At 36.7% G+C, this 19,272-nt stretch overlaps 1 protein-coding gene across 1 annotated transcript in view; it reads right to left on the bottom strand.

The window, feature by feature from the left end:
- Positions 1–19,272, bottom strand: part of MICU1 (mitochondrial calcium uptake 1) — a 250,315-nt gene that overhangs the window by 147,449 nt on the left and 83,594 nt on the right. Inside the window, 1 exon segment of the mRNA XM_032595262.1 lies at positions 17,345–17,507. Coding sequence (XP_032451153.1) covers positions 17,345–17,507 — 163 coding nt within the window.

Below are 19,272 nucleotides of genomic sequence, written 5' to 3'. Positions count from 1 at the left end.
AGAGCAGCACTGTCCAACAGAAATATAATGTGAGCAACAAATGTGAGCCACATGCATAATTTAATCTGACAGTCACCTTTAAAATAATAAAAAGAAACAGGTCAAATTAATTTTAATAATTTACTTTGTTAAACAAAATATATTTGATAGCATCATTTCAACATGTAATCAATATAAAAATTGTGAAGTATTTTTCTTTTTTATACTGTTTTTAAAATCTCATGCATATTTTATAATTTTAACATATCTCGATTCAAACTAGCCACATTTCAAATTATTATAGTAATAGTATAGTAAATTATTATAGTAATTACTATAGTAATATAGTAATTCAAAGTATTATAGTAATAGTATAGTATTATAGTATTATATATTTAGTGTACTAAAAGAACTAAAAAGTTAACTTAAAATTTAAAAAGTGATTGCATATGTGACATGGACTGGGAGGGTGGAGAAAATGGAACAGATTTGTGTTTTCACTGAATGCTCTGTTATAGTTTGGAAAATGTTTTCCCATGTGCATTTGCAAAAAAAGGAGGTGTGTGTAAGGACAGCCTGGCACATACTGAGAATTCCTGTCATTTATAAGCAAATACAGACATAAAGTAGGCCAAAAGACTAATACATTTAAGATGAAAAAAACATTAAGATGATTATTTTGTCTGTTATATTTAGATTTCTTTACCTATCAAATGAAGCAGATGGACAGATTAGATCAGTTCTTAAATGGCTGGGGTAGAGTATGGGAAATGCGGATGGATGAAAATTCAAGCTATTCTTCCTAGTACTCTAGAGATTCTGTTAGGTCCATTTACCGGCGGGGGGGCAGGGGGAGGGGGAGGAAGAGTATGGAGAATGAAGGCAGAAACACAGCATGTGTAGTAGGAAAATGATACTCAAGTGACTTCCATATAAAATGGTTCCCTTACATTTCTCCACCTTCATTCTTTGGGTCCCAGCTTAAAAACACTGGACACTATGCTATTCTCCCTAAGGGGCTTCCTATGATTCTTAGACTTTTATTCAAAGAAATTTCAAAGCCATTTAATGTTCATAGTGTGATGTACACACACTTAACCTTGTTGTTAATGAGAAAGCTGAAGCCCAGAAAGATTAAATGATGGCTTTCTGATTTTGTCCAAAAACCTTTTAACTGTGGCAGTTGCTTCTCTTCTTGAGTCTACACCAAATATAATACAAACGTGCAAGAAATACTATAAGAATACTCTCAGTTTAGGGGCACCTGGGTAGCTCAGTCGTTAAGCATCAGCTCAGGTCATGATTTCATGGTTTGTGAATTCGAGCCTGGCATCGGGCTCTGCGCTGACAATGCAGAGCCTGCTGAGGATCCTCTGTCTCCCTCTCTCTCTGCCCCTCCCCTATTCACACCCTGTCTCTCTCTCTCTCTCTTTCAAAAATTAATAAACAACAACAAAAATACTCTCAGTTTAAGCCTCAGAGTGAACAGTTAAAAGACTTGTTTTAAAGAAGATAGCAACTCCTTCTGTCAAAAGACAAAAGTGAAACTAAATCATATAGATCATTTCAAGCTCGATAAATTAGAGCTTGGTAAACGAAAACTCTGAATAATTATAGTCAAGAAGTCTCAGCTATCTCCCCCAAATTTAAAGATTTGTTTTTCAATATCTGCAATTACCCCAAAAATTTATTAAAATGATTACATTTTTCAGTGACACAAACTAACATAGGGCAGAAAAGTATAGTTCTAGTTCATTAGATTTGTGACCTATTTATTGTACTGTAGTCACTTGATTTTATCTTCTGTCTTAATAATCATCGTAATAAGTTATAATCTACTAAGCATTTTTATAGGTCCTATACTACATGCTTTCCATGTATATATATACACACATATATGTAAATTTTAATTTTCTTACCCCTACAAATTAGTTGCTATGATCTCCATTTTACAAATAAGAATATTAAGATTTAGAGATGTTAAATAATTTGCCTAAGATGACACATCGACATTTCTACTTTCTTCCAATAATCTTCATTTATTCTTGGTAACTCCTTAAACTCTTTTGGTGGCTATTCTGCCTGTACCCTAAATATATGTACTTTTTAGAATATCCTCCTTGGATACCATCTCTTCTCATTTTATGGGTTTGTCTTCAGTAATTTCATTACAGATTCAAGATGCCTAGTAAACCCAAAACAAGGTACATTAAAAAAAAAAAAAATCAAACTTCTGAAAACCAAAGTCAAAGAAAAAATTCTCCAAGGCAGCCAGTTTAAAGTGCTAAAAGACGGGTGCCTGGGTGGCTCATTCTGACTTCAGCTCAGGTCATGATCTCACAGTTTGTGAGTTTGAGCCCCACATGGGGCTCTGTACTGACAGCTCAGAGCCTGGAGCCTGCTTCAGATTTTGTGTCTCCTTCTCTGTCTCTGCCCCTCCCCTGCTCATTCTCTCCTTCTCTCTCTCAAAAAATAAACATTAAAAAAACATAAAGTGCTAAAAGAATTTCAACCCAGAATTCTTTATCTAGTGAAAATATTCTTTAAAAATGAGGACAAAATAAAAATGTTCTCAGATGAAGGTAAACAGAATTCACCACCAGCAGACCTGCTCTACAACACATTCTATCTTTCAAGGGGGGAGGAAATGATATCAGAGGGAAATTGGAAATTTAAGAAATAAAGAGCAATAGGAATGGTTAATATTTAGACACATATAACAGACCATTTTTTCCTCTTAAGTTCTTTATGTATGACAGTTGAAATGAAAACAACATCTGGTGGAGTTTTCAATGTATGTAGCTGTAATACATATGACGCTATATCATAAATTAGGGAAGGACCTATATAGTGGTAAGATATCTATATTGCATTTGAAGCAGTAAAATATAAATTCTCAGTTAACTGTGAAAAGTTAATTATGCATATTATAATCTCTACAGCAACCACTAAATTTAAGATATACAAAGAAACACAGTCAAAAACCCAAAATCAAAAATTTTTTAAAGTCTTCAAGTAATCCAAAAAGGAAGCAAGGAAGGGGTAAAGAACATTTAAAAAGATGGAAAAAAAGAGAAAACAAATAATAAAATGGTAGACTTAAATCCAAACATATGAAAAATTACATTAAATACAAATCATCTGAACACACAATGAAAAGGTAGAAACTATCACACTGGATAAAAAATAAGACCCAACTGTATGTTGTCTACAAGACATTCATTTTAAAGATACTGATATATTTAGGTAGATTAAAAGTAAGAGGATAGAAAAAGATATATCATGAAAAATGAATCAAAATAAGGAGGTCTACATAAATAGGATACTATGTAGACTTTGCAGCAAAAAAAATATTAGCATAAAGGTCAGTTACATAATGATAATTGGGTCAATTCATGAAGAAGACAGAATAATACATTTTAAACATGTATGCACCTAATAAGAGTTTCAAAATATTTGAAGCAAATACTGATAAAACTGAAATGATAGACAAACCCACAATTAAAGTTGATCAACACCCTTCTCTCAATAACTGACAGAGTTTAGACAGATAATCAATACAAAACAGAAGATACTGGGGCGCATGGGTGGCTCAGTCGGTTAAGCGGCCGACTTCGGCTCAGGTCATGATCTCGCAGTCCGTGAGTTCGAGCCCCGCGTCGGGCTCTGTGCTGACAGCTCAGAGCCTGGAGCCTGTTTCAGATTCTGTGTCTCCCTCTCTCTGACCCTCCCCTGTTCATGCTCTGTCTCTCCCTGTCTCAAAAATAAATAAAATGTTAAAAAAAAATTAAAAAAAAAAAAAAACAGAAGATACTAAGCATATCACTAGTGGCCTGGGACCTAGGAGGTAGGAAAAAACAGGAAGGAAGAATTACGAATGTGTATGAAGAAACTTTTGGGAGTGATGAATATGTTCATTATACTGATTATGCTGATGATGGTTTCACTAGTACCTACATGGGACTAGTATATCAAAACTCATCAAATACTTTAAATATATGCTACTTATCCTATGTTAATTACATCTCAATAAAGCAGTTAAAAAGAAACAGTACAAACCATCAAGGAAAACACAACTACATTTGAAAATGCCAGCAACTTCTGTATACTAAAAATTATCAGAAACAAAATAAAAAGACAAGCCATAGACTAGGAGAAGATATCTGCAAGATATATATGACAGCTTTCAACAGAGAATATATAAAGGACTTCTACTAATAAAAAAATCAAATAGAAAAGTGAGTAAAGAAGATAAATAATTCATAGAATGGCAATATGAGTAGCCAATAAATATTTGGAGATGATAAGCCTCACTAGTTGCTAGTGAAATGCAAAATAAAACCACAAGGATTTAATAATTCATTCTAATCAGTTTGCTAAAAAATTAAGTCTATCAATACCAAGTGTTAACAGGAATGCAGAAGAGAAAATCCATACATTCTTGGAGAATATGTAAGTTATTACATCTAGTCTGGAAACCAGCGTGGCAATGTTTAGAAAATTTGAAGAGGAATGTATCCCAGAGGCCAGCAAGTCTACTTCCAGGTATATGTTGAAAATAACTTCTTGCAAATATGCACAAGGGCACAAATGGAAGAAGGTTCATTGTGGTACAGTTTGTAATAGTAAAAACACTGGCATACTACAGTTCTCAAATATTCACTTTCTTTCTCTTGACCTCCAGGGACAATCTAATGACTTTGGGCTCAGCCACATGACCTGCTTTGGCCAATGGGATATTAGCAGTATGACATAAGAGATCCTTCAAATGGACTTCTGAGGTTGACTTGCTTTCTTGCACCTCTGCCAGTACTGTGAGAGGAATATATTCTGGATAGCCCAGTGGTCTAAAAAGGATGAGAAACATATAGAGCAGCCTGACAAATTTGCTGACAAAACCGTGAAACAGAGATGCCCTTGCTTAGATGAACCAAACCTGAGCCTACGTACAGAGCCAGGCCAGTGGGGATCAGCAGAGTCTACCTCACATGGCCTGCAGATGCAGAAGCTAGATAAATGCTCACTGCTTTATGCCACTCACTTTTTGCGGTGGGTTGTTACACAGCAATAGATGACTAACAAAATTGGAAATAAGTTAAATGTTCATCTACATGAAAATGGATAAATTAAATACTGACATATTTATACAAATGATAAACTATACAGCAGTGAAAATAAGAGAACAACAGCTACGTGGATCAACAAATATACAAATGTGCATATGTAAAAATATATTCAACATATTAAAAAACAGGGGAAATGTAGCAGTCAGAGTAGACCAGGTTACACTGTAGTAATAACCTTAAAATCTCAGTGGCTTCCAATAAGGAAAGCTTATATATCGTTCATGCTACTTATCTATCACATATTGGGTGCAGCTCTACTCCACAGAATATTGAATCTGGATCCAGGCTGATGGGGTAGCAGCCTCTCTGTGGAAGATGGCAGAGGTAAAAGACAACATAGCAAACCACAAACTGACTCTTTTTAAAGATTCTGTTTGAACACAATGTATATCATCATTAGTCGGAGGAAATCACATGGCTAAGTCCAATGTCAGTGCGGGGGAAATGAATATATCATTGTCCTTCTCTAGGGGTTATGGAGGAAAATGGATATATGTGAATGTTATAATCCTCAACAGGAATGATAAATACCTAATTAAGGACAGTGGTTATCCCTAAGAAGACAGGGAGTGAAATGACATTTCAGAGCGATACACAGGGTTTTCAAAATAATTTAAAATAAAGGTATGAAACAAATATGGGTAAATACTAAAATTTGAAAAAAACAAGTAATGGCTACAAGAGTATTTTCTATTATTCCTATATTCTCTATATATTTAAAAAAAATTCTAAGTCCAGTTTAATACCTATATTTAATTGGTTTCATCTCGGAAACAGAATATAAAAGGAGGGAAAGAAAAGAGGAGGGGAGTGGAATGGACTTTTGAGGTTGGTTTCATTTCTTTCAACTCTGCCATCAGTATGAGAAGACCATATCCTGGATAGCTCCCAGAATCTTATTTACAAGGACTTTAGGAGCTCTGTGTCAGGAACTAGGGTCAGAGAACAATGAATAGATTTATTATTTTGGAAAGGGTCAGTAAATTTTTTGCATAAAAGACCAGACAGTAAATATTTAGGCTTTGTGGGCCACATATAGTCTCTGTTACAACTATTCAATTCTGCTATTGCATGAAAGCTGTCATGAACAACACCTAATGAATGAGTGTGGATATACTCCAATAAAACTCTTTCATGGACACCAAAATTTCAGTTTCATGTAATTTTCAAGTATCACAAAACATTCTTTTTATTTATTTATTTATTTATTTATTTATTTATTATTATTTTTTTTTCAAAACATTCTTTTTAAATAAGAAAAAGAAAAAAGTAAAAACCATTCTCAGCTCATGGGCCATATAGAAACAGGCAGTTCATTGCTGCTGATCAATACCTTCTCTACACTCAGCAGCACTACAAGGAACTAAAAGTAAAACTAGAAGAGAAGGTTCTTCTACTAAAGTAACTTATCTTGTTGGGGAGAAAACAGCACAAAAATGTTTCAAAAATATATTCATTTTCTGTACTTTCATATGTTTTTTCTGTTACTGATTAGTGCCCTTTTGTTTCAGCTTAAAGAACTCCTTTTAACATTTCTTATAAAGCCAGTGTAGTGGTGATACACTTCTTTAGCTTTTGCTTGTCCAGAAAACTTTATCTCTCCTTCAATTCTGAAGGACAGCCTTGCTGGGTAGAGTATTTTTGTTTAGCAGTTTTCTGCTTTAAGCAATTTCTGGATATGGTCCATTTCCTTATGGCTTGCAAAGTTTCTGCTGAAAAGTCTGCTTATAGTTTTATGGAGGTTCCCTTATACATACAAGTTTTCTCTGTTGCTTTTAAGATCTCTCCTTGTCTTTAACTTTTGACACTTAAAATGTGTCTTGGGTGTGAGTCTCTTTGGATTAATCTTATTTAAAACTGAGCTCCTGGATCCGGATGTCTGTTTCCTTCCCGAGCTCACAGAAGTTTTCAGACATTATTTCTTCCAATAAGATTCTGCCCCTTTTTCTTTTCTCCTTCTGGGACTCCTATGATGTGACTGTTAGTCCACTGATGTTGTCCCATTTGTCCCTTAGCTATCTTCACTCTTTCTCGTTCTTTTCTCTTTTTTGCTATTCTGATTGAATGAGTTCCACTACCCTGCCTTCAAGGTCACAGATCCTTTCTCTTCTGCTCATCTAGTCTGTTATTGAAGCCTCTAGTGTATTTTTCATTCATTATTGTATTCTTCAGCTCTGTGACTTCTATTTGATACTTTCATTATATTTTCTCTTTGTTGAATGTCTCACTTTATTCATGCATTATTCTCCTGAACTTGGTAGGCATTTTTATGACTGTTATTTTGAACTCTTTATCAAGTAAATCACTTTCTCCATTTCATTAAGGTCTTTTTCTAAGGTTTTATCTTGTTCTTCCTTTTAGAATACATTCCTCTATTTCTTCATTTTCCTTGACTCTCTGTATTGGTTTTTATGCAGATAAAATAGCCACCTCTCTCAACCTTGAAGGAGTGACCTCATGTAGAAACTGAACCTTATTGGGGTGCCTGGGTGGCTCAGTTGGTTAAGCATCCAACTCTTGATTTCAGCTCAGGTCATCATTTCACAGTTCACAGGTTCAAGCCCTGTGTTGGATTTTGTGCTGACAGTGCAGAGCCCACTTGGGATTCTCTGTTGCCCTCTCTCTATCTGCCCCTACCATGCTTATGCTCTCTGCCTCTCTTTCAAAATAAACATGTTTTTAAATGTTAAAAAAGAAAGAAAGAAACTGAACCTTATTGTTCAGCCCTGCCCTAGTTCTTGATTGTCTTTCAAACCTTTGATTGTCCAAGCAGCCTACTTTATTCTTAGAGACTCCTAGTAGTTGAGGGCATGCCAAGATCTCTCAGTATCTCAAAGAAGAAAATCTCAGTCAGCACCTAGATTCAGGCTAATTGGACTCTCAGCCCACAGCTCTTAAATTATGCAAATATACCTCTTTCAGGGAACAAGGGGACGTGGGTGTTTCTGTTTGCTTCTTCTGCACTGAGCCCTGCAGTGATAGTCAGTTAAAAATTGGTTTTGTTTGTTACTTACTATCCATTCAATCTGTAAACACAAGTCCCACTGTCACCTGAGCCAAATTATTAAAAGAGTGTCTTCTGGGTGGAAGCCACAAAAACTAGGAAGCCAGAAAGGCACACAAGCTCCTTTCTCAGAAACACCTGCAACCTGGGGCAGAGGAAAGAGAGCATGAAGATGGCACCCGTCAGTCTCCTAGTCTCCGGAGAGAACAGTCGCTGCCCCCTAGATGTGTGTTTAATTTAGAAGCCTGCTCTTCTAATAATAAAGATAAGCCAATAAGCCTCTATCACAGAAAAACTAGAGGTGTCTTTCAGTCTCTTCTTGCTGCACTGTGCCCTGGGGGGAGTAGCTATTAAGAAGTGTTTCTCCATTTGTTACAGTCCTATGGGACCTGCAAACATAAGCCCCACAGGCCACCAACCACGGCCAGGTAATCAAGGGGTGTGCCTGGGTGGCAGTGACACAAACCAGAGCACTGGAAACGTGCACAAGTTCTTTTCTGGGAGATACTGGCAACCTGGAGCGAGGCAGAGGGAAAGTGCAAAGATGGAGCCCACTGGCTTCTGTCTTTGGAGAGTGTGTCTGTATGCCTCTAGATGTATGTTAAATGAGACGCCTGCCCCTCGGGCTGAAGCTTTAAGATAAGTAACATAGGCCTCTTCACCAGACCTGGTTGCTTTTTAGGCAGCTGCCTCTGGGTCAGCCCTATGGGCGTTAAAGACATAAGGCCTCTTGGCCTTAAAGCTAGATGTTCAGGAAGCTCATCTCTCAGGTGCAGGTCACAAAAACTGGGGTGCGAGCTGTAGCATTCAATGCCCTCGCATCTCCAGTAGCTCAGAGCTAAGTTCTCTCCTGACCCACTGGATACTGTGCAGGGATGAATTTATGGCAAGACTGTGTCTCAGCCTCTCCTATCTATTTCAATGTGGGTTGTTTTTCTCATTTGTCCAATGTGTAGGAGTTGCTCATCTAGTTTTTGGATTTCTTTCAGAGGAAATTGTTTTGTATGTAGCTGCAGATTGGTGAGTCTGTGGGAGGAGATTCAGTATCCTCCTACATCACCATCTTGAACCAGAACCCATTGTATATGATCAAGTATAAATTATGTGTCTCAAAGTTAAAGTGTGCTAGGTAAGACTATTAAATGCATGAAGGGTCATTCTTGAGAGAATATGGAATCCAGGACAATCGGGTCAATATAAATACAGTCAGTCAGTGGGGTAAGGTGAAAAGGAAATAGGGATCTTCTCTGTCTTGACCAAAGCTCAAGTTTTTTCTACATAGTACTTAAAAACTCTCCCCATGCTGCTGCTTCTCCCAATCACTAGCTGGCTATGTAAAACTGGTTACTACAGCAGCAAGAGTACTCAAAGTCCAGAGCCTGAAGCAACTGCCTCATTCACTATACCAGGGATGGTGCTGATCATTAAGACGCACATAGAAGGAGATGAAACATATTTCAAGTCATATACTAGACTTTTTTTTTTCCACTTAATGTCTCTCCTACTTAACTGTGGCTACTCTAATTTAAAAAAAATTTTTTTTAACGTATATTTATTTTTGAGAGACAGAGAGACAGAGCACAAGTGGGGAAGGAGCAGAGAGAGAGGGAGACACAGAATCCAAAGCAGACTCCAGGCTCTGATCTGTCAGCACAGAGCCCGACGCGGGGCTGGAACTCACGAACCAGGAGATCGTGACCTGAGCCGAAGTCGATGCTTAACTGACTGAGCCACCCAGGCACCCCAGGATACTCTAAATTTTTGGTAGGTCACACCGAATATTCTTTTTTTTTAGTTTATTTATATATAGAGAGAGCAGAGACAGAGTGCACGAGTGAGGGTAGGGGCAGAGAGGGAGGAGAGCGTGGAATCCCAAGCGGACCCCTTGCTGTCAGCGTGAGCCCAACACAAGGCTCAATCTCATGAACCCGAAATCATGATCTGAGCCAAAATCAAGAGTTGGACACTTAGCCAACAGAGCCACCCAGGCGCCCCAGTACAAAAACATTCTTAATCAGCTTTTTACTGAATTCATCAGCTCTCCACTCATTTTAAAACTGCTTAATTTAGGGACTTTGTGTGCTTTGTGATTTATTTTTAAACTGTTCTAAAACTAAAACTTAATAAATTTAGATCTGTTAGGTATCCTGGGCTATGGGTATATGTGAAAGACATGACAAAACAAAGCTGAATATGAACTACTGGCTAGAGTCCAGCCATTGATGATAGAAATTTAAACTATAAAAAACCAGCCTTACTCTTTTCTTTATTCTAACCCACACAGGAATAAATATATATTTTACTTCTGCTGCATCAATATTTGGGATATTCCTGTTCATGAGCAAACAAAAATGAAGCCCAAATTTTCCAATCTCATTTTAATATTATTATAATATTCCCTCATGATTTTCATCTTAAAGGGAAATCAATCATTCATTATTCTGGCTTTTATGAAACCAGGAATGTGCATGGCATATTAGACATTTAGTAACTATTCTGTTCGTGTAACAGATCTTTTGATAATTAAAAAAAAAAGATTACAAGTTAAATATCAAAATATGTGGAAGCAATTAAAAAATATGATTTCCAAAGGGGAAAAAAATAATCTTCCTCAAATGACCAAATATCTTCAGTGAGCTGCCTCAAGTCTTGCTTCATTTTCACTGTCACACTGGAAGCAAAACACATTCTTAAAGTTACTGATATAATTTAGATTTTTATCTGGGTATCAGAAATAATTTCACAGGTACAAAAATATTTTACTACCATAAAAACCAGGAATATATTTTATAATCTTTTTTCCCTATCTTACACAGAGGCCTTCTTTAATCTCTCCCACATCTCCCAAAACAAGGAGCTAAAACTAATTTAAAAGGCTCTTAATCTAAAATTCAATGCAATTAGTGGAAATTTTATATACCTTCTTTTATAAAAGACGTTCTACTCTATAAAGACAGGAAGTTTTGCCTATTTTATTCATTACTGCGTCCCTTCCATATAGAACAGTGTCTAACTCATAGCAGAGGTCAATCAATACTTGTTGAATAAATGTATATGAAGTGTATTAGAAAATAAAGGAACATATAAAAAAGAGTTAATTCCTTATAATCTCAGCATTTAGAGAATCAACATTTTGGTATACTCTTTTAGTTGCTTCATTATTTATTTGCAACATGGGTGAGAGGCAAAGTACAGAACATATTAAATAATACCACAGGGATACAATCAGTAAGATCCCAAATGAGGGAAATCTACAATATAAATGACTTATATTCCTTCACAAATAAATGACGTTTAGACTGAGTTTCCTAAAAAGTAGGGAACCAGTGTAAGAGGGTCAGGAAGAGTGAACCAGGAAAGGAGGGAAAGCCAATTCAAGGGTGTGTTGGAGCTGACTGCTGCTTTAGACAACTGGGGCGCACTTCTCCTTGGCCCATCTAAGAAACCATTAGTTTGTGTCTCAGAACTGACCACCCAAGACAATGGAGAAGAGAGAATTTATCTACCAAATCCAACAAAGAGTAAACTCCTTTGTACCTCCATACATGTGTACATGCCCATATGGTCGAGTGGTCTCTTGCAAAGGTCCCATGCTACAGTAGCAGAGATGCTCTAAGTAGAAAGCAAGGGATGCATTGTACAGTTGAGGTTTCTTCCTGCCAGGCTAGACTTCTATTCTAACTGCTGCAGCAAACCAATCTGAGCAAAAAGGGGAAAGGGGGGCTGAGAGATGTAAACAAGGCATAAAACTCTTCTTGTACAAATGGTAAGAAAAAGAGAGAGAGAGAGAGAAAAATTGCTGTTAAGACTTAAGAGGTAACAATACAGTGTGACCATCTTTGGAGGTTGGTTTTGAACAAACAAACTATACATGTTTTTTAGAGAAGGAAATTTGAACAGTGCCTGGATATATGCTATTAAGAAATAATGCTATTTTCAAAAATGCAGCATTTAAAAATTATTATTGTTTTTTTTAGTACTTATCTTTATTTTATTTTTATTTTTTTTTTTAAAGTTTTTCAATGTTTATTTCTGAGACAGAGAGAGACAGAGCATGAGCAGCGGAGGTGCTGAGAGATGGAGAGACACAGAAGCCGAAGCAGGCTCCAGGCTCCGAGCCGTCAGCTCAGAGCCCGACGCGGGGCTCAAACTCCAGGACCGTGAGATCATGACCTGAGGTGAAGTCGGCCGCTTAACCGACTGAGCCACCCAGGCGCCCCAGTACTTATCTTTTAGACACACACAGGTATTTACAGATTAAATGATATGTCTGAATGGCTTTAAAACAATCTAGAGTGAGGAGAAGAAATAAGAAAGTTATAAATGAAATAAGATTGGCCATGTGCTGGGGGTGACTGGGTAGCTCATTTGGTTAAGCATCCAACTCTTGATTTCAGCTCAGGTCATCATCTTGTGGCTCATGAGTTTGAGCCCGCATTGGACTCTGCACTGACAGTATGGAGCCTGCTTGGGATTCTCTCTCTCCCTCTCTCTGCCTCTTCTTTGCTCTCTCTCTCAAATAAATAAACTAAAAGAAAAAAAAGATGGCCATGTGTTGACAACTGTTGAAGCTAAGTGATAGGTATATATTAGGCTGATTTATAATTGATTTTATTCTCTGCATTTTTATATTTGAAAATTTCCATAACAAAATATATAAATATATAGATTTCTGTACTGCTGAGAGGTGATAGTTCTACCTGGAGTTTTCATTTGTCCTAGAGTTATTTAATGTTAATAAATATGGGCAAAACATTATAAACTCCTTGGTTAGAAAACATAACTCTTGCTGGTTCCCCAAGCTCACACTGCTATTTCACGTCTGTATTCTGACCATACAATTTACTCAATCTGAATGATGCCCTTTCCCTCTCAAATACATGATGAATTACTATTCAGTTTTCTTCTTTTTTTTTAATTTTTATTGATTTTTGAGAGAGAGAGCACAAGCTGAGGAGGGCAGAGAGAGAGAGGGAGACACAGAATCTGAAGCAGGCTCCAGGCTCTGAGCTGTCAGCACAGAGCCCACGCGAGGCTCAACCCACGAACCATGAGATCATGACCTAAGCCAAGTTGACACTCCACTGACTGAGCCATCCAGGCACCCTATTATTCATACCTTCAAAGCTTAACTCAACTGCTGCCCCCTTTAGGATATCTTCTTTAACATACCCTGTAAAAGAACAGTTTCATTTTTTATATCCTACTCCTGTACCATATACAACTGATTTCTGCTAATTGTGGCATTTATGCTCTATAAAATTGCCATGAAAAATGAAGTGCTGAATACTGACCTATTTCTCCTAGGGGAAATACAGGGTTGGGTTTCTCGAACCTCTGGTCACAAAATTTTTGTTAACTGATCGATATATAAACTTGATTTATGTGCGTTTCTGTTTAAGACATTTTATTCTCTCTCTCTCTTCTCTCCTGCCCTCCCTCCACGGACACTTGTTTAAAGAAAGAAAACTGAAACAAAAGGCAGAGTCTTCGTTTGCTTGACTTCAGCTGGCCAACATATGTAATGGGTGACTCAAATTTTGCTGTTCTGCATGTATCTGCATGCAGATGACTCAACAGCACTGCAAGTACTGAGTATGGGATTACAAGTACCTTTAGTGAGGATGCAAACTTGCAAACACAAAATTTGCAAATGAGGACTGACCTGCACATTCTTTTTTCCACTTTTAAAAACTGAGGTGAAATTCCATTAACATAAAATCACCATTTCAAAGTATCCATCCAGTTCAGTGGCAATTTAGTACTTCGGTGTTGCATAACTACCACCTCTAATCTAGTTCCAAAACCTTTTCATTCACTCCAAAATAGAAATTCTCACACCAATTAAGCAATCTGTTCTCATTCCCCCAACAAGCTGTTGGCAACTAACAACCCACTTTCTATCTCTATGGATTTACCTATATAGATATTTCACATAACTAAAATCAGAGGTATGTGGCCTTTTGTCTTTAGCTTGTTTCACTTAAACATAATGTTGTCAAGGTTCAACCACATCTGAATAATATTCCCTTGTATGTATACGCTATTACTTTGTTTATCCATTCATCTGTTAAATGACATTTGGGGTGTTTCCATTTTTGGGGTATTGTGAATAGTGTTGCTGTGAATATTCGTGTACAGGCACTCATTCGAGCACTGTTTTCAATTCATTTCGGGCTTATACTACTAGTGGAAGTGTTGGGTCATACGGTTAATTCCATGTTTCTGAGAATGGACAAATTGTTCTCCATAGTGTTTGCACCATTTTACATTCTTACTAGCAATAGATGAGGGCTTTAATTTCTACACATAATCACCAATACTTCTTTGTTTTTTAAGTATGTGTGTGAGGGGCGCCTGGGTGGCTCAGTCGGTTAATGCGTCCGACTTCAGCTCAGGTCATGATCCTCGCGGTCTGTGAGTTCAAGCCCCCGCATCGGGCTCGGTGCTGACAGCTCAGAGCCTGGAGCCTGCTTCAGATTCTGTGTCTCCCTCTCTCTCTGACCCTCCCCTGTTCATGCTCTCTCCTCTGTCTCAAAATAAATAATGTTAAAAAAAAAAAATTTTAAGTATGTGTGTGAGGTAGTATATAGGGTTTTTAATCTGTATTTCCCTCATGCTTAATGACATTTAGCATGTTCTCATGTGCTTATTGGCCATTTGCATATTTATCTGGAGAAATGTACATTCAAGTCCTTTCCCATTTGTAATTGAGTTGTTTGTCTTTTTGTTGAATTTTAAGAGCTCTGGTAGTTTGTGTCTGGAAATTTTTCCATCTTTATCTAGGTAATTCAATTTGTTGGTATACATCCTTCATAGTAGTCTCTTATAATTCTTTTTATTTCTATAAGTAGGTAGTAATGTCCCCACTTGCATTTCTGATTTTAGTTATTTTGCTTCTTTTTTTCCCTGGTCTAGCTAAAGGCCCTCATTTTTTGGATCTTTTCGAAGAATCAAATTTTGTTTGTTGATTTGCTCTATTGTTTTTCTATTCTCCATTTATTGCTGCATTAACATTTATTATTTCTTTATTTCTCTATCTTTGGGTTTTGTCTGCTCTTCTTTTTAGTTCCAACACCCATTTTTAGGAAACTGATTGAGATCATTCTCTTTTTTAAATGTTGGTGGTTATAGGGCGCCTGGGTAGCTCAGTCAGTTAGATGACCAACTCCGCTCAGTCATAATCTCGCAGTTCACGAGTTGAGCCCCGTGTCAGGCTCTGTGCTGAGAGCTCAGAGCCTGGAGCCTGCTTTGGATTCTGTGTCTCCTTCTCTCTCTCTGCCCCTCCTCCACTCATGCGCTCTCTCTCTCGCTCTCTCTCTCTCTCTCTCTCAGAAATAACATTTAAAAAAACTTTCTAAATGTTGGTGTTTATAGCTATGAGTTTCCTTCTATGCACTACTTGCAGCACTGCATAAGTTTTGTTAAATTCTATTTTCTCTTTCATTATTCCAAGTATTTTCCAACTTCTCTTGTGATTTCTTCTCTGATCCAGGGGTTAAGTGTATGCTGTTTACTTTCCACACATTTATGAATTTCTAGTTTTCCTTCTGTACATATGGATTGTTTCATTCTATTGTAATCGGAAAAGATACTCTGTATCATTTTAATCTTTGAAATTCATTAAGATTTATTTCATAACCTAATATACAGTCTATCTTGTCTATTCTGGAGAATGTTGATATGCACCTGAAAAGACTGTATTCTGCTGCTCTTGAGTGGAATGTTCTATAAATGTGTATTTGGTCTAATTGGCTTATAGCATTAAGTCCTCTTTCTTCACTAACCTTCTTTCTAAATGTTCTATCCAGTATCAAAATGGCAGTACTGAAATCTCCGACTATTACTGAAGACTATTCTTCCCTTTAATTCTGTCAGTTTCCTTCGTATATTTTGGGGTCAGTCATTTGGTATGTGTATATTTACCACGCTTATATCTTCTTGAACTAATCCTTTTATCAATACACAATGTCTTGTCTGAAAGAGTTATTTTCTTAATGTCTAATTGGGGGGATTATAATTAACATCTTTTTTTCTTAATGTTTATTTATTTTTGAGAGTGAGTGAGAGAGAGCGCGCCCTAGTGTGTGAACGGGGCAGAGAGAGAGAGGGAGACACAGAATCCCAAGAGGCTCCAGGCTGAGTTGTCAGCACCAAGCTCGACACAGGGCTCAAACCCACGAACCCTGAGGACCATAACCTGAGCCAAAGTGGACGCTTAACCAGCTGAGCCACCCAAGTGCCCTGAGACAGTTAACTTAAAGTCATTATCTAGTAAGTTGTAATGCTGGGCTTCCTCAGGGATGGTTTCTGTCAATTCTTTTTCTTTCTATTGATGGGTCATTTATTCCTGATTATTAGTATGCCATGAAATTGTTTTATTAAAGATTGAACATTTTGAATATTATAATGGGGTAATTCTGAAAACCAGATTCTCCCTATTTCCCAGTGTTTGGTGTGATATACATTGTGGAAGACTACATTCATCAATGTTTAGTGATTTTTTTTCCAAAATATTTTTTTTGCAAAGGCTGTGTTCTCTGTTTTGTGTCATTGTTGAAATTTCTGTTCTAATATCTAAATAGCAAGTGACCAGACAAAGACTTATTCAAATGTTTGAGGCAAAAAGAATGAAAACAAAACAAAACAAAAAAAACACCAACTCTCTTAATGTTTGCAGACTGGCTCTGAGCTGGGGACCTCCTTTAATTTTTAGCTAGAGCTGCTACACCTCTGCTTTAACTTTCACTACTTCCCTGCATGGGGCACAAAGATCAGCAAGAAGTACAAGCTCACTCAAGTGTTTTCCAAGCATGTGTCTGGCCCTGGGCATGCATGCCGCACTCTGGATTTCCAGGTATACACAATGGTTCTTCGAAGCTTCTACACCCTGAAATGTCTTCCTCCAAAGTCTCCTCCTTTCTAGGCTTTTTAGTCTGTCTGCTGCTTGTCCCATCTGCAATCACTTGGCCCAATGACAACAAGTACCATATGTCTTTAAATCTTTCCAGTAGATGATACCTGGCTACAATCTCCTCAACCCGGTACCCTGGTTGAGGACTGGCTCATTAGACTGTGGGCTCCTCTTTTATACTGCTAAAGACTGGAATAATACGTGACATTCAGTCAGTACACAATGAATATAATTATTGCATGGACCTATAACATTTAGGCAATACAAAGAAGAACATAAAAAAATTAATATCATAATCTTATTTTTCCCTTTAGCACTTACGTTCTGGTTGTTTTTCATTAGGTGTTATGGATCGCACAAAATCTTGGGGGGTCATAAACACTTCAGATTCACCAGGTTCATTGATTACTTTCAAGGTGGCAAAATAGCGGAAGATCTTGTCTGGTGTGGAATATGCTCGAATCCTATTCTCATATTCCATCACCTGAAATTAGAAATTCAGAGTGTTACTATATTAAGCAGTTCTCATTTTCATATATTTTCCATCTTATATCTGGAGTTATTCTATTACATATTTTTTTTCTACAACTGATTTTTTATACTAGACATAAACTTGAATTTCAAAAACTTTTCAACCTTTCCCCTCTGATATAACATTCATATTCCAGTTGAGAAAATGCTTAACTTTTGTTTAGACTTTTTTGTGAATAATTTTCTAATTTCTTAAATTACTGAAAGCCACAATTTGAAAATATCATATAATTCAAAAGGTCTCAGTAATAGGGTATAATGACATATACACGGAAGCCTACAGATTCCAAAATACCAAGTTTTTTTTTAAAGGGATTGATTTTACAGTTTTTACTTTGATGCAATTTCTTAAATTCTAAAACAAGACAGAATTAGGAATCCATAGGTTTACACAGCTAATGATCTTTCAAACACAAAGTACATTGAATTATAGCATTAAAAAAATAAAACTACACATCATGGAAACTCAATTAACAAGTCTGAGGCAAAAAACCTTTTACTTTTGACTACAAAATTAAGGAAACTGCTGGAAATCCTTTATATATCACATTTATTTTTTTATTTAAAAAAAGTTTATTATTTTGAGGGAGAGAGTTACATGAGTGAGGGAGGGGCATAAAAAGAGAGAGAGAGAGAGGGAGAGAACCCCAAGCAGGCACTGTGCTGACATTGGGGCTCAATCTCACAAACCATGAGATCAGGATCTGAGACAAAATTCAGAGTTGGATGCTTAACCGACTGAGCTACCCAGCCACCCCTACATATGCCATATTTAGAAAAGAGCAGAGCTGGGAAGAACACAAGTAAATACTTGAATAGTAACAAAATCAAATATGGCATATATTAAACTAAAAGGGTATAATATTAATAGGCCCATTTTTTATCTGGCATCCAAGCTGTGATTCTGTGTATGCAACATACAAAACACTGCATCTTCTGCATAATCTTATCTTACAAATATAGGTATGAGAAAAATCTTTACCAAAATACCAGCTACACAGCACTCTGGTGAAAAGATTTTTCTCATACCTGAATTTTAGATGTTGAGATAGCCAAAAATAAATAGTAGCTTATAAATAACTAGTAGGAAATGTCAAGGCAATACAATCTAAAAATCCAACAGTTCAAAGTCTAAAAAGCAATTTGCTAATATTAAAAAAAAAATTATTAATGTTTTTAATTTGCCGTATTAACACAACTAACACTGTAATTGCCACTCCCGGCTAAATGGTCACTTTGAGGTCACTGACTGCAGCCGTTCAAGAGTCTTAATTCCACTACCTGATATGCTTTCAGCAACTAGGAAAGGATCTCTAATTTATAACTATACATGACAGGAATCTTCCAAGACTAATTTGCATTAAAATCTGAGTACTGTTTATCAAAAAACATTTTGCATGTGGCAAACACACTAAGCCTTAAGACATAGCTACAAGTCTTAACTCAAAGGCCCTTTATATTATATTGTAACTACCTGCCGGATAATACTGGCTATAGAAGAAACAACTTTAGGACATCTGTATTCTTGTTCTTCAGAATAACGACAACAAAAATAATCAGTTTGTAATGTTTAGGATATAAGCTATAGCTACTGCCAAAGATGTTTTTGTGAACTAAAAACTTAAGTCAATCTTATACAAGATAAAGATAGAAAGACAACAACTTAAAAGTCAATAATTTTCAGATTCAAACCAGATTTGTTGATTGTTGCAAGTCCC

This window comes from Lynx canadensis, chromosome D2, assembly GCF_007474595.2.
Source record: "Lynx canadensis isolate LIC74 chromosome D2, mLynCan4.pri.v2, whole genome shotgun sequence".
Lineage (NCBI taxonomy): Eukaryota > Metazoa > Chordata > Mammalia > Carnivora > Felidae > Lynx > Lynx canadensis.
Note: the sequence above shows the minus strand (reverse complement) of the source record. Positions and strands in the feature narration are given on the sequence as shown.